The following is a 17,602-nucleotide window of genomic DNA, read 5'->3' as shown; positions in this document are numbered from 1 at the left end:
TACTCTGTATTATTCAGGAAACGTGGTAAACGGTACAATTGCGCGCCAGATGGTAGACATGCTGGTAGAGTCTTCCAGCAACGTGGAGATGATCCTCAAGTTCTTTGACATGTTCCTCAAACTGAAAGACATTGTGGCTTCGGATGCTTTCCGTGATTACGTCACAGATCCTCGAGGGCTGATCTCCAAGAAGGACTTCCACAAGGCCATGGACAGTCAGAAACAGTACTCCCCGTCTGAGATCCAGTTTCTGTTGTCCTGCTCAGAAGCAGATGAGAATGACATGATCCACTATGAGGAGTTCGCCAATCGCTTTCAGGAACCTGCCAAGGACATCGGATTCAACATCGCAGTGCTGCTCACCAACCTGTCTGAGCACGTGCCCCATGACATCAGGCTAAAGAACTTCCTAGAACAAGCAGAGAGTGTGCTGAACTACTTCCGCCCCTTTTTGGGCCGTATTGAGATAATGGGCGCCAGCAGAAAGATTGAGCGCATCTACTTTGAAATCACTGAAGTAAACCGCAAACAGTGGGAGATGCCCCAGGTCAGAGAGTCCAAACAACAGTTTATCTTTAACGTTGTCAATGAGGGTGGTGAATCAGAGAAGATGGAAATGTTTGTGAACTTCTGTGAGGACACCATCTTTGAGATGAATATAGCCTCGCAAATTTCAGAGCAGGAGGAAGAGGGAAAGGGGGAGGAAGATGATGAAGGAGATGAAGTTGGAGGTGAGGGAGGACCAGGAGGGGCAGCAAATGGAGGAGGCGATGAAGACAATAATGGAGAGGAAGGGCAGCCCGAATCAAGCTCTGCCTTTGCAGATTTCATAAACAGCGTGCTATGCTTCTTTAGCATTTTCACCTTCCGTAACCTCCGCAGACAATATCGCAGAGTGAGAAAGATGACCTTCAAGGAGATTGTGGTGGCTTTGTCCACCTTTTTCTGGACCATCCTAATGAGTATACTACACTTCATTTACAATGTGTGCAAAGGCTTCTTTATGATCATCTGGCAAACACTGTTTGGAGGTGGCTTAGTGGAGGGAGCTAAAAATATCACCGTCACTGAGATTCTAGCAAGCATGCCGGATCCCACACAGGATGATGTGCATGGAGACGGACCAGGAGAGCCAAGGACAGGGGAAGAACAAGACACTGGAGGTGTAACGGACACTGGGGAGACTGGGAGTGGAGAGGAGGAGGAGGAGGATACCCAGGAAAAAGAGGGTGGGAGGATACCAGGTGTTGATGCTCCAGGTGGACTTGGAGACATGGGTGTCGAATCACCTGTTGAACCTCCGACACCTGAAGGAACTCCTATAACAAAGAGAAAAATGGTGAGTTTTATGCGCCTTCAGGTAATACAAATATGTAAATATTAACAAATTGCTCGATGGCTGCCGATCCCGTACCTTAGTGGTTAGCAGTCAAGTTTTAAACTTATGCTAAAATTAAGACCATGTACCATATGTTTGTTAAACTGAAAGGAAGAAAATGTAAAATAAATAAATAAAAAGGGAAGGTTAAAGCAGTGGGAATTGCTTTTGTTTTGTTACAGCGACCAGAAGAGACGGACGCTAGCCAGAAACCGCCTGAACCTGTTCCTGTAGTGGAACCTCCCCCAGAACCTGAAAAGGCTGAGTAAGAGTCTTGAGTTTGCTCTCAACATAAACTCTGTCGTGGATCTAGATAACAGGCTAGACTCTTTAGCAAAGACTATACTGTAGATTTGATATGATGTTGGTGTGTTGAACATTTCCATTCAGCAAATTCTTCTGCTGACTCGCAAAATGCTGCACTATCATCAGTGTATAATGGACAATACACTTGTAGTATTATACAAGATAGAACTGGACCTCTCTGTAGGGGATGTGGAGAAGAAAGACATAAGCAGACAGACAAATGTATAGTGTTGCACATCTGCAGCAGTGGCAGTCTTAGTGCATCATGATTTGATTTTAATGTTGACAATAAGCTCACTGTGTTTGGTTGTCAGTGTTGAGAATGGAGAGAAAGCAGAGAAAGAAGCCCAGAGTAAGGAGGAAGAACGACCAGAAGAACGAAAGAAATCTCCTAAAAAGAAAGAAAAGAAGCCGAAAAGGGAAGGAGGTTTTCAAATCTGGAATGAGCTGGAAACCCAAAGAAATAAATTCATGGTGACACATTTGTTTCGGGATACATTTTCTAGCATCATTTGAATGTAACTCTATCTTTGCCAACTCACTAAAATCAGTTGAAAAATATTCATCTCTCTTTTGTAGAACTACCTCTCCAGAAACTTCTACAACTTGCGTTTTTTGGCGTTGTTCCTCGCATTTGCCCTGAACTTCATTCTGCTGTTCTACAAGGTACACACTCTTATATTTCTCTCAGTGTTACGTGCTTGTATCAAATACATAAGTTTAACTTCTTTCTTTTGTACTTAATTACTGTTTGAAAGACGAAGAACGTTCCACTGTACCAAGCTTGTCTTGTCTCTACAATATTCTGTTCTGTTTAGGTGTCTGACTCCCCACCTGAGGGTGAGGAGATGGAAGGATCTGGAATGGATCTGGAGGGAAGCGGGCTGTTTGAAGGCTCTGGGTTCTTTGAAGGCTCAGGGGAAGAGGCTGAGGGATCTGGAATGAATGAAGGAGATGAGGATGAGGAAGAGGTCCCAATTTATTTCTATTTAGAGGAGAGCACTGGCTACATGCAGCCCACATTGACCTTCCTTGCTGCCTTGCACACAGTCATCTCATTCATCTGTATCATTGGCTACAACTGCCTCAAGGTATGATGGTCATGGCTTAGTGTGTAAAAAATAGACGCTTTTGCCTCACATTAAAAAAAAAAGACAGATTTAGAAAATCTAAATCTTGGAGTCTTGCACTATGAAACATGTTCTTGCCTAACACTAGATATTGATTGCAAAACTTTGCATACAGTTCAACAGGATTTTCAATTATTTTTTTGTCAGATTCCACTGGTGATCTTTAAAAGGGAGAAAGAACTTGCAAGAAAACTGGAGTTTGACGGCCTCTATATCACTGAGCAGCCTGAGGATGATGACATTAAGGGCCAGTGGGACCGACTGGTCCTGAATACACCGTATGTAGAAGAAGAAATAATTTTGTCTCCTATCAGATAATTTAATAGTTAATTTAAATAGTTTACTAATAGTGCCGAGATTAAGTAGGCACACAACATTAACACAGACATTAATCATCATTTCAAATGCCAGGTTTTCTCTCTAAATGTACTCGATAAACAATGTCCCCTTTTTCACAGCTCTTTTCCAAACAACTATTGGGATAAATTTGTCAAAAGAAAGGTGAGTTGTGTTTGATTTCAGTTGATTTAAAATGGGCTCTGTAAATCCTGTTAATGTGTAACGTGATGCCCGTGTCCAGGTTTTGGATAAGTACGGCGACATTTATGGCAGAGAAAGAATTGCTGAGCTCCTGGGTGTTGATTTAGCCTCCCTGGATGTGAGTCAACAACATGAGAGGAAACAGGAGGAACCAGACAACTCTGTGTTTGCATGGTAAAGTACTTTTTTGTATTCTTCCAATAACAAAGGAGCCAGTGTGCTCTCATCTAGAGGAATGTTAAAGGCACAGAGATTATTGTCTGACATTAAAATGAGGCATTCCCTTACATCTAGAACAGTAGAAATATGAGAACAGTCCCTAAATGGATATCAATCAATGTTGTTTCTTTTTAGGACGACCACCGTTGACATCAAGTACCAAATCTGGAAATTTGGTGTTGTGTTCACAGACGGTGTAAGTAAACACAATATACTATACAGTACTATACTGTGTGAACACAACCTTGCCTCTGAGAACTGAAATAACCTTCCTTGTTATCTCTTTGTAGACCTTCTTATATCTCTGTTGGTATACGATAATGTCTCTGCTTGGCCATTACAACAACTTCTTCTTCGCCTGCCACTTGCTGGACATTGCCATGGGTGTCAAGACTCTGCGCACCATCCTGTCCTCAGTCACACACAATGGCAAACAGGCAAGTGCAGAAAAAGAAAGGTTGATGATATTCCTTTTGCTTCAGTTTGAATGGACTAACTCTGTTTTCCTTCTTGTCTCTGCTAGCTCATGATGACAGTGGGCTTGTTGGCTGTGGTGGTGTACCTTTACACTGTAGTCGCCTTCAATTTCTTCCGCAAGTTTTACAACAAGAGCGAGGATGAGGATGAACCAGATATGAAATGCGATGACATGATGACTGTAAGTCACTGTTGATGTAAGACGTGCACTTTGTAACCGTCGTGTCTGCATCTCTTCCCAAATGATATGTCTTCACTTTACTTTGCAGTGTTACCTGTTCCACATGTATGTGGGTGTGCGTGCTGGTGGAGGCATCGGAGATGAGATAGAGGATCCCGCTGGAGATGAATACGAGCTATATCGAGTGGTCTTTGATATCACTTTCTTCTTCTTCGTCATTGTCATTCTACTGGCCATTATTCAGGGTAAAGACAATGCTGGTCATGTAATTTTGTTAGAGTAAAACAAGGAAAAGGGAACAATGTGTAGAGCTTTTGGAGACTTACTTGAAACTGTTGATATAGGAAAGGTATTTAAAGGTATGTTTGGCACTTTAACAATTTTATAAACACTTCTAATGATAATGTTACTGTACAAATACTGTAGGTCTGATCATTGATGCCTTTGGAGAACTCAGAGACCAACAAGAACAGGTCAAGGAAGACATGGAGGTATGACACTTCCAGTTGACACTTGCTCCAAATGTATACACAACGTGGCTTTTAATCATCATCCCTAATTTTTGTGCAGACAAAATGCTTCATATGTGGCATTGGAAGTGACTACTTTGATACAACGCCACATGGCTTTGAAACCCACACTTTGGATGAACACAACCTGGCCAATTACATGTGAGTTCACCTCCTCTGTGTCACAGTGTGTGCGTGTACTGTTTGTGTATGTGTGCATGTACCAATGAGATAATAATAACATGTGAGTCCTTTTTCAGGTTCTTCTTAATGTACCTTATCAACAAAGATGAGACGGAGCACACAGGGCAGGTCAGTTTTGAATAATTGTTTTATTAATTATTTTCTCTCTTACTGTGTCCTTTTTTGGCTTATTGTTCCTACATCTTCTGTTTTAGGAGTCGTACGTGTGGAAGATGTACCAGGAGCGTTGTTGGGACTTCTACCCTGCTGGAGACTGTTTCAGAAAGCAATATGAGGATCAACTCTCCTAGCCCACAAGTACTTCACACATACGCAGGGAAAATTACAACGATTGAACTGTCTTTGTGTTCATCATTCCTGACAACACTCACCAAAAATGTATTTTGTCATGAAAAATGCTAAATATTTTTTATTGAACAATTTACAGCATGGACATTATTTCAAACTTTGGTAACTTTGGTTGTCCTTTTTATATACAAATGGGATTCACACCAAGTTTTAGTTTGGTTTAGTGTAATCATTTATTTAATAATATAACCATTTGCATGAAAATGTTGCCTTTATCACTAATTTAGGGACATTAAAGGTTTCCATAAATTAGTTGTAATTAGTTGTCTGCTGAGGACAAGATAAAACCACTGTTTATGTGAGAATGTGATAAAGTGCTTAAGCAGTAACACAAGCTGCATCAGTTACCACAAAAGAGCATATATGCTTGAAAGTACGCTTCACACTTTGTCTTTCTGTCTATTCAATAGTTTCATTCAAATGAATTATTTATTTCCTTTTATTGTCACTTTCACTTTAGAATATTCATATTTATTTCTCTGTTTCATTTTCTTGAGATACTGGAGCTGTTGATTTATTTTAAATTATTTTGTTTATTGTTTTTCAAGACAAGTTAAAGTCTGTGATGATGACTAATGAATTCTGTATAAGGAATAAATGTCATTGTAATGTGACATTGTACTCATCAGCTTCATATTATATGTGTACTGTATGTATGTGGTGGTACATGGTAATGTCCATTCTTTAAATCCTTAAAATATGGGTCCTAATCTGCAATATTTACTGTATTGATTAAATTACTGTTCAGTAAATATATTCTACTAAAGGATATGATAAGTGGTGATCAAAGGGTATTTAAATTAGATTGTCTGACATGTTCTAACAAATCAGCCATTTTTACAATTTGATTTATTTTTCCTTCATGTTAAGTATCTGGTAATGAATGTGACAGATGACAAGACAGAAAATTACACAAGAAAGGACTCACCCTGACCTACTTGACTGCTGTGGAACTGTTTAAAGGCAAATGATAGCAAAAAAAAAGCATTTTGGGGCCATGGTGACATTCTGTCTACTGTTGGCTTATCATTCACAGTGATGGATTGATCTACTAATTGAAGTTGATGTCTCTGCAGTTGTAAACTTGTTTTCTGTATTTTGATTTAAATTAAAGGAAATGAGCCCATGAGAGATTTATTGAAACTGAAATTGAAATTTATTGAAATACTTTTATTTCTGCGTTTGTAAAACTGAACTGATATTAAAGAGAAATATTAAAAGAAAACCGTTCAGTCATGCTGATAAGCGCTCTATGCAGCAGTTTGTCTGTAACATCTCGTCACAACCCATTTTCCTACCAAGCCGCTGAACTGTGGCCCTGTGGTACATCCCATCTGAACAGGGATTAAGGCTGAGCATTAAAACTCACATTGAGCCTCATGTGCTTTTCACCCATCCAACATTTCTCTCTGAGCCTCGGACACATCGACCGTTAACATGAGCATCTCGGGGATCCACCATGGGGTGCTCAGGATGTATGGTAAGTTGATCCTCTTCTTCACTGAGCAATCATCACATTTTGTGAGCAAAAATGATTACCTCTCCAATAACCATCTGTAGGATAGTTTTGCAGTTCTCAGTAGATTCTATGGTAAAATGTCTGTTCATCATCAGGCTTTTATAAATGCTGATCTTGTTTATATTTTTGTCCGATTAGAACAAAAACATTGTAGAATTTAAATTGGATTCTGCAGCATGGAGGTGTGATGATAGTGAATAGTTGTTCATTAGAATGATAAATGTATTTTGCCTCTTTAGAGCTTTGAGCCAAAATTATGATATATATTCAATGAAGATAATCTGAATGATTTTCTTCTATAATTAAAAAAAACATTTTATTCATTAAATGGATATAGTGTATTATGAAATTCTTAGTTCAACCCTGATAAAAAAACAATCTGAAGATGTGTTGAAAATACAATATACATAGAAGCTAAATCTCAGTTTCTGCTGTTTTGACTTTTATCACCTACTCTTGGTTATGTAATTATGTTATGTGCTGTAATAAAGTGTGTATGTGTTGTTTTTGTTTGTTACTGTATGCATATAGAATGAGTAGATCCAGATGTGTGTGCATGTTATGATGATGCTATCGTCAACATCTCCTGATTGGTCGAGCCCCACAGCCCCTTGATCCACCAACCTTGTGACTGCCTCTAATCTGTGGGAATGATAGAATGACAGACTGTGTTCATGCTTTAATCCAGTGTTCTGCTCCCGCTGCCATCATGATCACTGCACCATGTTTATACTGTCAACAAGCTTTTGGGTGTTTTGGAATTAATTTCTCCAGCAAGTGCTATTTTCCATGCAGTACTATTTCCTGTTATTTCCAACCTGCTTTTGTTATACAGGTGGATTTATTTTCAAACAGTGGAAAAAGAGGTTTCTGCTCCTAACAGCTGAGGGAAGCCTGCATGTGTGTCATGATGCCTCATCTCCCCCTGACCAGCTGGTACTGTTGCAGAACAGTTGTGAGGCAATTGTGGAAGGCAAGGAGATCCTGGACTTGCCCAAGTTACCCTCTGGTGGATGCAGGGATTGCTGCTTCGCCCTGATCCTTCCCCAGAATAAATACCTGCTGCTGCTGGCTGAAACCGCTGCAGACTGCAGGTCTAGTGCTCACTGTGCTTTCTCAACAAATTACTTTGCCTTGTTGTTTTAAAATGATATACTGTCCACATCTGGTGCATTTCACAAATTGACAATGAGTTACTTAGGGGAGTAGTTCCATTATTTTGGGAAATGTTTCTGCTTTAAATATGAAGCTATAGCCAGAAGCCTGTTAGTTTAGCCTAGCATAAAGATTGGAAATGTTTCCTCCTGGCGTTATAATGAATCCCACTGCTGTTATTGGTTGGACCCACCTTGTGCAGCCTTAAAATGCTAGGATTGGCCAAGTGTTCGTGATTGCTGAGGTACCAGTAACCTGATTTGTTTGGGTCCTATACCCTGACCAATGGGCTATCCTGACCCTTTCTCCTGGAGGTCAATACCTTAACCAATTGTTTCTGCCTCAACCAGCTATGCAGGGCAACATATTTTCTTTTCTTACGTGTCAGTAGGACATTTCACACAGTTTACAACCATACCCGGTACTGTGTGTAGCAGGAAATATACTAGTTACAGGAACCAATACTGCACATTCCAACACTGCAAGATACTTCATTTAGTGCTGCAGATTAAGTCAATATTCCATAAGAATCTTTCACTTGGTGATACAAGCACCAAATTTGGCATGCATAACGCCTAGGAACTACTCTTTCAGAAAGTCCGGTATCCACCTGAAAATCCAAGATGCCGGACATTTTTCAAGATGGCCGTCGCCGAAAATGTGAATAAAGGTTTTTCAGTGTAGAATTTGAATGGCTGGATATATTTTAATGATCTAGACATCAAAATGTATGTATTTTGACACAAGAAATTCAATGGTGCCAATAAAAATTCAATATGGCTGCTATTTTTCGAGATGGCGGCCATTTGTTACTCAAAATTCACACTTTTTATCTTTCTTTGATCAGAGATTAAGTTTCAGCTGTGGGTCTTGTGGTCCACAAGACCCACAGGGAATTTTCTGGCTTAGCCATTGACCAAGCTCATAAGCAGGCCAATGCAGTCATGAAAGGGGATGGTGGTGCCATTGGAATAACTGAGGACCCATCTGCACTGAGGAGATGAATGGTATCTGGACCAGAGGTTAGCCATTTGGTTTCTCAATATGAGTCCACATCACAGGTAAAAGTAGCCAGTGAGGATGTCAGACACCATGAGCAGACTAGCAAGTCTCAGAAATCCTTCACAAGGTGGAAGGTGGACGAGATGCAGAATGAGGTGCAGAACTTGTTCAGTGTGATGAAGAATCTGGGCAACCCTTTTCAGGAAGAGTCCAGAGACCTTCTCTCGTGAGAAACAAAAACCATTGCACATCCCAGTGTTGCAGAGCTCATTAGAACTCATCTTGAGAAAGGTAGTGCTGCCTTCAGATACTTTTTCAATGGTCTGGGCGATGAGGCTTCCTTCTATAAACCAATTAAGAAGAACAAAACTGACTTCTTTCGCCAAGAGGCAGACCAAGGTACAAGTAAAATGAAGGAGCAAGTACTGAAAGACGACTGTCATCTCTTCTCACAGCTCTTCATATCCTGTCAATCACGAGAATGTGATCTGCTTGAGTTTTTTAAGCACCAAAATCAGTCTTTCCCTGCAGCATTGAGTGACACTGGAAAATTCCACTGTGGTCAGAAGTCTCCCCTTGTCAATTCTGGAAACTACTGCTGCTCCTCCAGACACAGAACCAAAATGTGATGCCATCATCATTGATGGGTCTTTTCTTGTTTATTCATTGTCCCCTATAAGGCATCAAAACATCTGAAGAATATGCTGAACCTAAGAAGTGTGCCCTGAAGTGTCTCATGTCTTCCAGAAGCTCAGTCAATACCCATCAGTTACAGATGATGCAGATCTCAGCGTGATTGAGAAGTTTGTCATAACAATGTACAACAAGAACAGTACTGCTGATGGGATTGATGAGGCAAGACTTGAACTATTTGCTCGGAAGCAGAGGTCCTATGATGCCATTCCACCTACCAGGTCATCCCTTGCGCAGCACGTGAAGCGTGCTACTTACCAAGCTGCCTGTATCTGGGGCCAAGCAATTGTATGTCAAATGCATATAGAGAGCCCTGCCAACTGGGGATGGCGCAAAGAAGGTGAAATTTGGAAAGTAGTGTTGACGACACTTCCGCCAATTGCTCAGAGCTGTCAACAACTGACAAAATGTGGGTGCAAGACTGAATGTCATGGAAGATGCAAATGCTGTCGCTTTGGCCTCAAATGCAGACAGCTGTGTGCCTGCAAATGCGATGAGAAGAATTCATAATCCTGACATTCAGCTGTAAATCCACTTCCACACATTGATTTTATTTGGATTTTTATACGGATCAATCCTAGCGCCAAGCACTGATTGAGTTGAGGCCACCATCATTTGTAATATTTCTTATAATTTGTGTGATATCACCATTGCAGTATGCATTCCCAAGACCATGTATCTATGATATACAGTATATCTTGGTCAAGTATTATTAAATGATTTAGCCTTTATTTTTATTGTTTTATGGAATAATCAGATATCTGATAAATTTCAGCACCGATCGACACTATTTTTGTAATTAATTGGCTTATATCGCAACAATTTTTGACAATTTGGACTTTCTGAGTGCAGAATTGGATTTCTTGTACTCAAAAACCCATATTTTGATGCCAAGATCATCAACATTGGATTATCCAATCACAATACAGGCCAATATAATGGCATTTGCTGGCGGCCATATTGTTTTTACATTGTGGATACCGAGCTTTTTCGAAAATATAGGTCTTGAAGATAATTTGTGCCAAATTTGATGCTTGTTTCACAAATCTGCAGTACTAATTGGTATGCGCTTGAATTGATCATGTTGATGGATGTTCAATTTGTATGGAGGTAATAACAGAAGCATTTTTTTTATCACTTTTTAGTCAATGGCTGAATATACTGAAAAAAGTGAAAAAGGTGAGTTTATAAGACATATTTGTTAATGTAATTGCTTGCATTAGTGGCTCTGTGAGGCTATATTTAGACACAGCAGGACTTTGAGGTGATGCTAACGCCAGCATTAAAGTATGCTTACAGTGGCAACGCTACCATGCTGATATTTAGCAGGTATATGGTTTTAAATGGCTAATGAGTACTAAACACAAAGTAAAGCTGAGGCTGATGGGAATTTTGTAGGTATTTTGTCTTGAACCAAAGTATTTCGCAAATTGCAGTTTGACCTGATGATGGTGCTAGTTAAGGGATCATCCTGAGGGGGACATGAATGTCTGTACCAACTTTCATGGCAATCCATCCAATAATTGTTGAAATATTTAATTCTGGACCAAAGAGCCGCGCCGCTAGCAAAACTATAGAGAGTCGTGATGTTGTGAGCATCACCATTAAAATAAAAAAACATTTTATTTTGTGTCTTTACACAACATATATTCACTCTGCATGTCTTAATTTTTCAATCAGTTGTAATTGTAATTACAATTCTTGTAAGAATTGTAATTCTTAGCAAACCCATATTTTTCCTCAACAGTGTTCTTATTTTATCTCCTGTAGAGTCTCTCATCACCTATCAGTCCATGTAGGCGACATCAGGTGCCACCACCACGCATTAAACTCCAAGATCTGGTGCCTGAGCAAATCCTGGACATAGATCAACCAACTCCACCTGTCAGCAACACAGAGGCCCCCTTCCCAGGGCCTCTGACTTGTTCTTCCCCAAGGGAGAAAGGTGAGTTGAGTGTGTTTATTCTGTCTGTAACCGTTTCTTGTAAGTAATCAGGGTAAATAGCTGAGTCGCATGTTTGTTTTTTTCCACACCACTCGATCCCAACAGGCAGAAATTCTCCCCGTACAAAGTATTACAGGGGAGGTGCACAGAATTCAGCTGGGTGTCTGCGCCATGGCACTATCAGTAATGCCCAGGCAGTGAGGGCGGTTTATCTGCTGATGGGAGGGGCTGCTGCTTCATCTGCTATGGGTTACCTAGGCGCATGCTCGCTCCCTAATCTGGAAGCCAAAGCGCCTGACCTGCCACTCAACACGGATTTCCCTGGCTTGGGAGCAACAGGAGCGTACAACACCAGCAGCCCTGCACTTGACTCCCCTCACTTTAACAGCTTTGACTTTGAAGTGGCAGACTCTGATTTTGATGCTTTTGATTGTGGTGGATTTACTTTCTAATGATGGGTTGCATAGAGGCTATGGATAGGGATAGCTCTAATGATGTTAAAAATGTACTTAAAATGTCATCATGATTAGCCAAAATGACATAACCATAAATATGCTTTTTTAGGGGAAAAAAGTTGCTTTGAAATTCAGTCAATACTTTAAAGGCAGAATGATAGTATTTATCATTAACACAACAACACAAAATTCAATGTCGGCCCCTCCTCCCTGGCTCAACGACACCAGAAGTGCACATTCGCCAGTGTGTGAAAGCCAACCCCACATACATTTTTGTCCACTTGGCGTTAAGCGTAACTAGATTTGCTTCTTTTTCAGCCTTGTGATCCGCCAACTTCAGCAGCTTCCTCTTGGATGTGTGTTTAGGATCTGGCACCTGGTTGCTTTGTTTTTATAAAGGTTGGGGCCCAGAAACTCTTCGAACACAGCAAAACAATAAATACAGCCAGAGGGCAGGGTCTCTGCAGATACAGACACCGCCATGAACTTCTAGTACAGGGGTCACTAATAGGTGGACCACAGATGAGGAATGAGACCAAGGAGTAGGAGAATTATTACGTGAGTCAGAGAAGTTATTGTTGGAATGCTGATTCAGCATTCCAAGTATTGTTCTTCGAATCTTTATTCTTCAACTTCAACTATTTCTTCCGTACGTATTTTGGCACTTAATAACTTCCACATTTTTTCAGCTACAGAAACCGTTCGAATATCAAAATGATCAGCTTTTTCAGGAGAGGGGTGCTATTTCTCGTAATATTTCTAATCTTTCAACTTTTTGAATTATTAAGCTTTTTGCAACTTATTTTTTGAATGGGATGTCTATGGAGAATAATTTTAAATCCTCTTAAACTTGTTCAACTTTCAAATCCTTCTACTTCCTCATACTTTCAGCTACAGACACCATTTAAACTTTCAAATGTTGAGCAAAGCCTGATCAATGATTGTATGTTATAATCATTTTGATATCTTTTACACTTTTTGAACTGTAGCAATTTTGCTTTTATGTGTTTTTCAGTCCTTTTCTGACTTTATAATGGGTGTGTATTGCGCAGCTTAGAGTGCGTGATGTCACCGCTAGAGTAAGAGGAGTTTGAGATTCCTGTGAAAAAAATATTTGTCTTTTGCGACTGACTCCTCAATTTTCACTCTTCATGCATAATTTTTGGATGGAAACGTAGCTAATCTTGTCCTTGTCGTAGACAAATGACTGTGGAATCCCACAGATTTACATATTTGGCTCAAATTAATTGAGAGGAAAAACAACTTTCTCCTTCACAGACCCCAATGTTAAAACGTACTTCAAAAAAGTCTTGCACAGACAACCGTACCCCATTTCTAAATCGCCATTGAAGCCACTTTTATTTACACTACAGACACAATTTTCGCACGATCTGTTCTTCAAGTCATCCTTCCTCTCCAATATTAATATTGGAGCAATAGGGGCTATGGTTATGGGGCTTTTGGGGTTTGTTTGACAGGTGTTTCCCAGTTTTTTTCTCATGAAAAGGCTGCCAGGCTCACAGGTGTTCGTGCTTGAGCTAATTACTGATGTTTATAAACACACAGACTCATAGACTTTCCAACCACTGCGTCGTCACCATGGCAACCAGTGGCACACACGCACCCTCTCTCTCTCTCTGTCTGTCTGTCTGTCTCTCTCTCTCCACACACTCAGTCCATCTGACTGTCTGTCTGCCTGTCTCTCTCTCCCACACACTCAGTCCATCTGACTGTCTGTCTGCCTGTCTCTCTCTCCCAATCACTCAGTCCATCTGACTGTCTGTCTGCCTGTCTCTCTCTCCCAATCACTCAGTCCATCTGACTGTCTGTCTGCCTGTCTCTCTCTCATACACTCAGTCCATCTGACTGTCTGTCTGCCTGTTTCTCTCTCCCACACACTCAGTCCATCTGACTGTCTGTCTGCCTGTTTCTCTCTCCCACACACTCAGTCCATCTGACTGTCTGTCTGCCTGTCTCTCTCTCCCACACACTCAGTCCATCTGACTGTCTGTCTGCCTGTCTCTCTCTCCCACACACTCATTCCATCTGACTGTCTGTCTGCCTGTCTATCTCTCCCACACACTCAGTCCATCTGACTGTCTGTCTGCCTGTCTCTCTCTCCCAATCACTCAGTCCATCTGACTGTCTGTCTGCCTGTCTCTCTCTCCCACACACTCAGTCCATCTGACTGCCTGTCTGCCTGTCTGTCTCTCCCATACACTCAGTCCATCTGACTGTCTGTCTGCCTGTCTCTCTCTCCCAATCACTCAGTCCATCTGACTGTCTGTCTGCCTGTCTCTCTCTCCCAATCACTCAGTCCATCTGACTGTGTCTGCCTGTCTCTCTCTCTCATACACTCAGTCCATCTGACTGTCTGTCTGCCTGTTTCTCTCTCCCACACACTCAGTCCATCTGACTGTCTGTCTGCCTGTCTCTCTCTCCCAATCACTCAGTCCATCTGTCTGTCTGTCTCTCTCTCCCACACACTCAGTCCATCTGACTGTCTGTCTGCCTGTTTCTCTCTCCCACACACTCAGTCCATCTGACTGTCTGTCTGCCTGTCTCTCTCTCCTACACACTCAGTCCATCTGACTGCCTGTCTGCCTGTCTGTCTCTCTCTCCCACACACTCAGTCCATCTGACTGTCTGTCTGCCTGTCTCTCTCTCCCACACACTCAGTCCATCTGACTGTCTGTCTGCCTGTCTCTCTCTCCCACACACTCATTCCATCTGACTGTCTGTCTGCCTGTCTCTCTCTCTTTGACAACAAATGTCACTGCTGCTACTACTAGTACTTATTCTATTGCTACTAGTACTTCAACTACTAATAATACTTCTACTACAACTACAACTTCTGCTACTATTACTACAAATATCACTACTGCTGACATTTTTTAAGCCACAGAAACCGTTCCAAAATCAAAATGTTCAGCTCTTTCAGGAGAGACTGATATGACTTTTCATATTTGTAATCTTTAAACTTTTTGAATTATTAAGCTTTTTTCAATTTTTTTTCAATGGGATATCTATGGAGAAAATCTTCAAATCCTGTTAAACTTCTTCAACTTTCAAAGCCTTCTTCTTTCTCATACTGTCAGCTACAGACACCATAGTCAGACGCTTCAACTAGAAGGGTTTTCAGCAGTGTAGTTTAAATGCTTTCGGGCTTCAACATGTTTCAGACATGTAGTCTCCCATTTCTGTATTTTCAGCAATGTTTTTGCAATTAATTTCAGCTTTCAGCATTCCAACGCATTTTCAGCAGGAAATGCATTTTCTAGTTTCACATGACGTTCTCCAAAGAGAGAACGTCATATTCAGAGTCACTACGAGACAAAGCACAACTCTTTTGAGCAAACGTAACCACTCACATCTGAAATTAAGAGTACATCCACATTACTCCGTTTTCGTTTGGAAACGCATATGTTTTGCTACGGTTACACTGAGCGTCCACACTACGCTGGCGTTTTGGAGCACCGTAAACGGAGGAGTTTAGATACGATCCCGAAGCCGGATAACTTTGGAAACTCCGGGTAGCGTATTCGTGTGGACGGACGGAAACGCATAAGTTTGGAAACGATGACGTAACACCCGCGATCGACTTCCAGGTTAACTGACAACTGATTACAGGCATTGCTTACCTTGTTGTCTTTACTAGCAGCTGTTGTCCAGTTAAAGTCTGCATGTCTGCGGAGGAAACAGCTGTTATTGTAGCGATCGGTGAGCGGCGAGAGAGAGAGAGAGAGAGAGAGAGAGAGAGAGAGAGAGAGAGAGAGAGAGAGAGAGAGAGAGAGAGAGAGAGACCCGCAGCGCTGTAACTAACGTTAAGTCTGAAAAATAAAACTTATTAAACTTTCCACGAACTGTATCAGTTTGAGTTTATAGAGGAAGATTTGAGAGAAGATCTTAAGGATCAAACACATACTTACGATCATTAAAGACTACTTTATTACTCTGGTTGCTTAGTTACAAAATACGACAATCTACTTCCTGTTTACATCAGCGCATGCCCAGTGAACGTGAAGAGTCACGTGATATTCGTTTCCAGGCGTGTAATATGGACGGAGATCACTTCGGAAACGATGGCTGAAACGCCGTGTGGATGGAGATCGTTTTCGTTTGGAAACGGAGTTTTCAAACGAAAACGATCGAAATCGGAGTAATGTGGATGTAGCCTAAGTCACAGAAAATAAACTTAAGAGCCCAATATGATCAGAATCCTAACACAATCAATTCACACCTGAATGAAGTGAATTTAAAGCTGCAGGGCAATTCAGTGAAATTCATTTTTCTAAAATTAAGTACTTTATTTTAAGATGCACATTTTTCAAAATCGTTCTGTTACGTCAGTTATTCTTTAATCCAGCCCTTATTTTACTTGAAATGAGAAGAACATTTATTTATGTATTTAAGCTATAGCGCAAGTAATGTTCCGGACCTTTGCCCGAGAAGATTTTCTCAATCTGGACCTTTTGGAATACCCCTGTTCTAGTAGGTCATAAGTGATGATTGAGAGGGATTATTTTTGTATGAGTCTGTACATTGTTTTTTAAGGAAATGTTCCTCAAATGGTCACTTGAGGCTAAATCTCCATAGACCCGCATTTTCAAATGCCCAAATTTACAGGAGAAATAACCATGTTTACAACCTGGTTTTCTGCCTCTGTAGCTAATTTCCCCGTCAATGACAGCTCTATGGGATACATTTTATGCAACTCACCCATTTAAGATTTATTAAGGATTAAGGTTATAGGCATAATTAAGGGCCTGGCTGGTTTGGTCGGTTCCGTCTCAGGTTGGTCGCTGCTAGCTGTCTCCAGAATCCTATGGGTGACGTCACAAAGACTTCATCCATATGTTAAACAGTCTATGCTGTAAACCTACAATAACTGATTTTTGAAGAAGGGTCTATTTGCAGTCATGCAGGCTACATGACAATACAACACACCCCCTGAGATAACTGAGAACCCAAACCACAATCCTTAACCTAAAGCCCTATTTGTTTCCTATAGTATTTCCTGGGTACCTCTTGTAATTGTACTAATTTTGTAGGTCATCTGTGATCTTGCTCCTGTGCGAATCTGCCATGTTCGTAATTTGTCAAGTAAAAATTGCACTTCAATTACATTACAATTTTTTTCAATAAACCTGATGTCATGTGAATGTGATTGATCAATTTGTTAAAAATGTGCAAGAATGCATAATATGCAATGTATATACTGTAAACTAATACAAGCCATGAAAGAATGACATGTCACCTATGACATGATACTAATGGGAGAAGACATTTCTACGTGATGTTGAAGGAGTATCCTTATTGTATAACCTTGAATGGAAGAAAATAGATCTGCATCAGATTTTTCATTTAGTTTCAGTTAACGTGTACAAATTGACCTACTAAGGTTCCTCCAAATCTCAGCATCATCCACTTTTGTGCATGTATTGTGTTTCTTTCAAATATCTAGTTGTTACTGTGCTTTATATCTATGTTAGGTTAAAAGCAGATGAATGTCTATTGAGCCCATTTCACATACATAAATAA

The 17,602-nt window shown here is 40.7% G+C and overlaps 1 protein-coding gene across 1 annotated transcript in view; it reads left to right on the top strand.

The window, feature by feature from the left end:
* The window catches only part of LOC137876338 (ryanodine receptor 1-like), a 49,878-nt gene extending 43,455 nt beyond the window's left edge, over positions 1–6,423 (top strand). Inside the window, exons 93-108 of the mRNA XM_068715817.1 lie at positions 18–1,339; positions 1,561–1,643; positions 1,999–2,158; positions 2,264–2,350; positions 2,503–2,775; positions 2,962–3,092; positions 3,273–3,315; positions 3,395–3,528; positions 3,709–3,769; positions 3,864–4,010; positions 4,097–4,231; positions 4,320–4,476; positions 4,658–4,722; positions 4,802–4,902; positions 5,001–5,052; positions 5,139–6,423. Of these exons, the coding sequence (XP_068571918.1) occupies positions 18–1,339; positions 1,561–1,643; positions 1,999–2,158; positions 2,264–2,350; positions 2,503–2,775; positions 2,962–3,092; positions 3,273–3,315; positions 3,395–3,528; positions 3,709–3,769; positions 3,864–4,010; positions 4,097–4,231; positions 4,320–4,476; positions 4,658–4,722; positions 4,802–4,902; positions 5,001–5,052; positions 5,139–5,234 (3,047 nt within the window). The 3' untranslated portion in view covers positions 5,235–6,423. The remainder of the gene's footprint in view (positions 1–17; positions 1,340–1,560; positions 1,644–1,998; positions 2,159–2,263; positions 2,351–2,502; positions 2,776–2,961; positions 3,093–3,272; positions 3,316–3,394; positions 3,529–3,708; positions 3,770–3,863; positions 4,011–4,096; positions 4,232–4,319; positions 4,477–4,657; positions 4,723–4,801; positions 4,903–5,000; positions 5,053–5,138) is intronic.
* The last annotated feature ends 11,179 nt before the right edge of the window (positions 6,424–17,602 follow it).

The sequence above is a fragment of the Cebidichthys violaceus genome, unplaced genomic scaffold (assembly GCF_023349555.1).
Source record: "Cebidichthys violaceus isolate CVI_PGR_0920_01 unplaced genomic scaffold, fCebVio1.0.p SCAF_20, whole genome shotgun sequence".
In the NCBI taxonomy this organism is placed as follows: Eukaryota; Metazoa; Chordata; class Actinopteri; order Perciformes; family Stichaeidae; genus Cebidichthys; species Cebidichthys violaceus.
The sequence above is the reverse complement of the archived record's forward strand: the minus strand, read 5'-3'. Positions and strand labels throughout refer to the sequence as shown.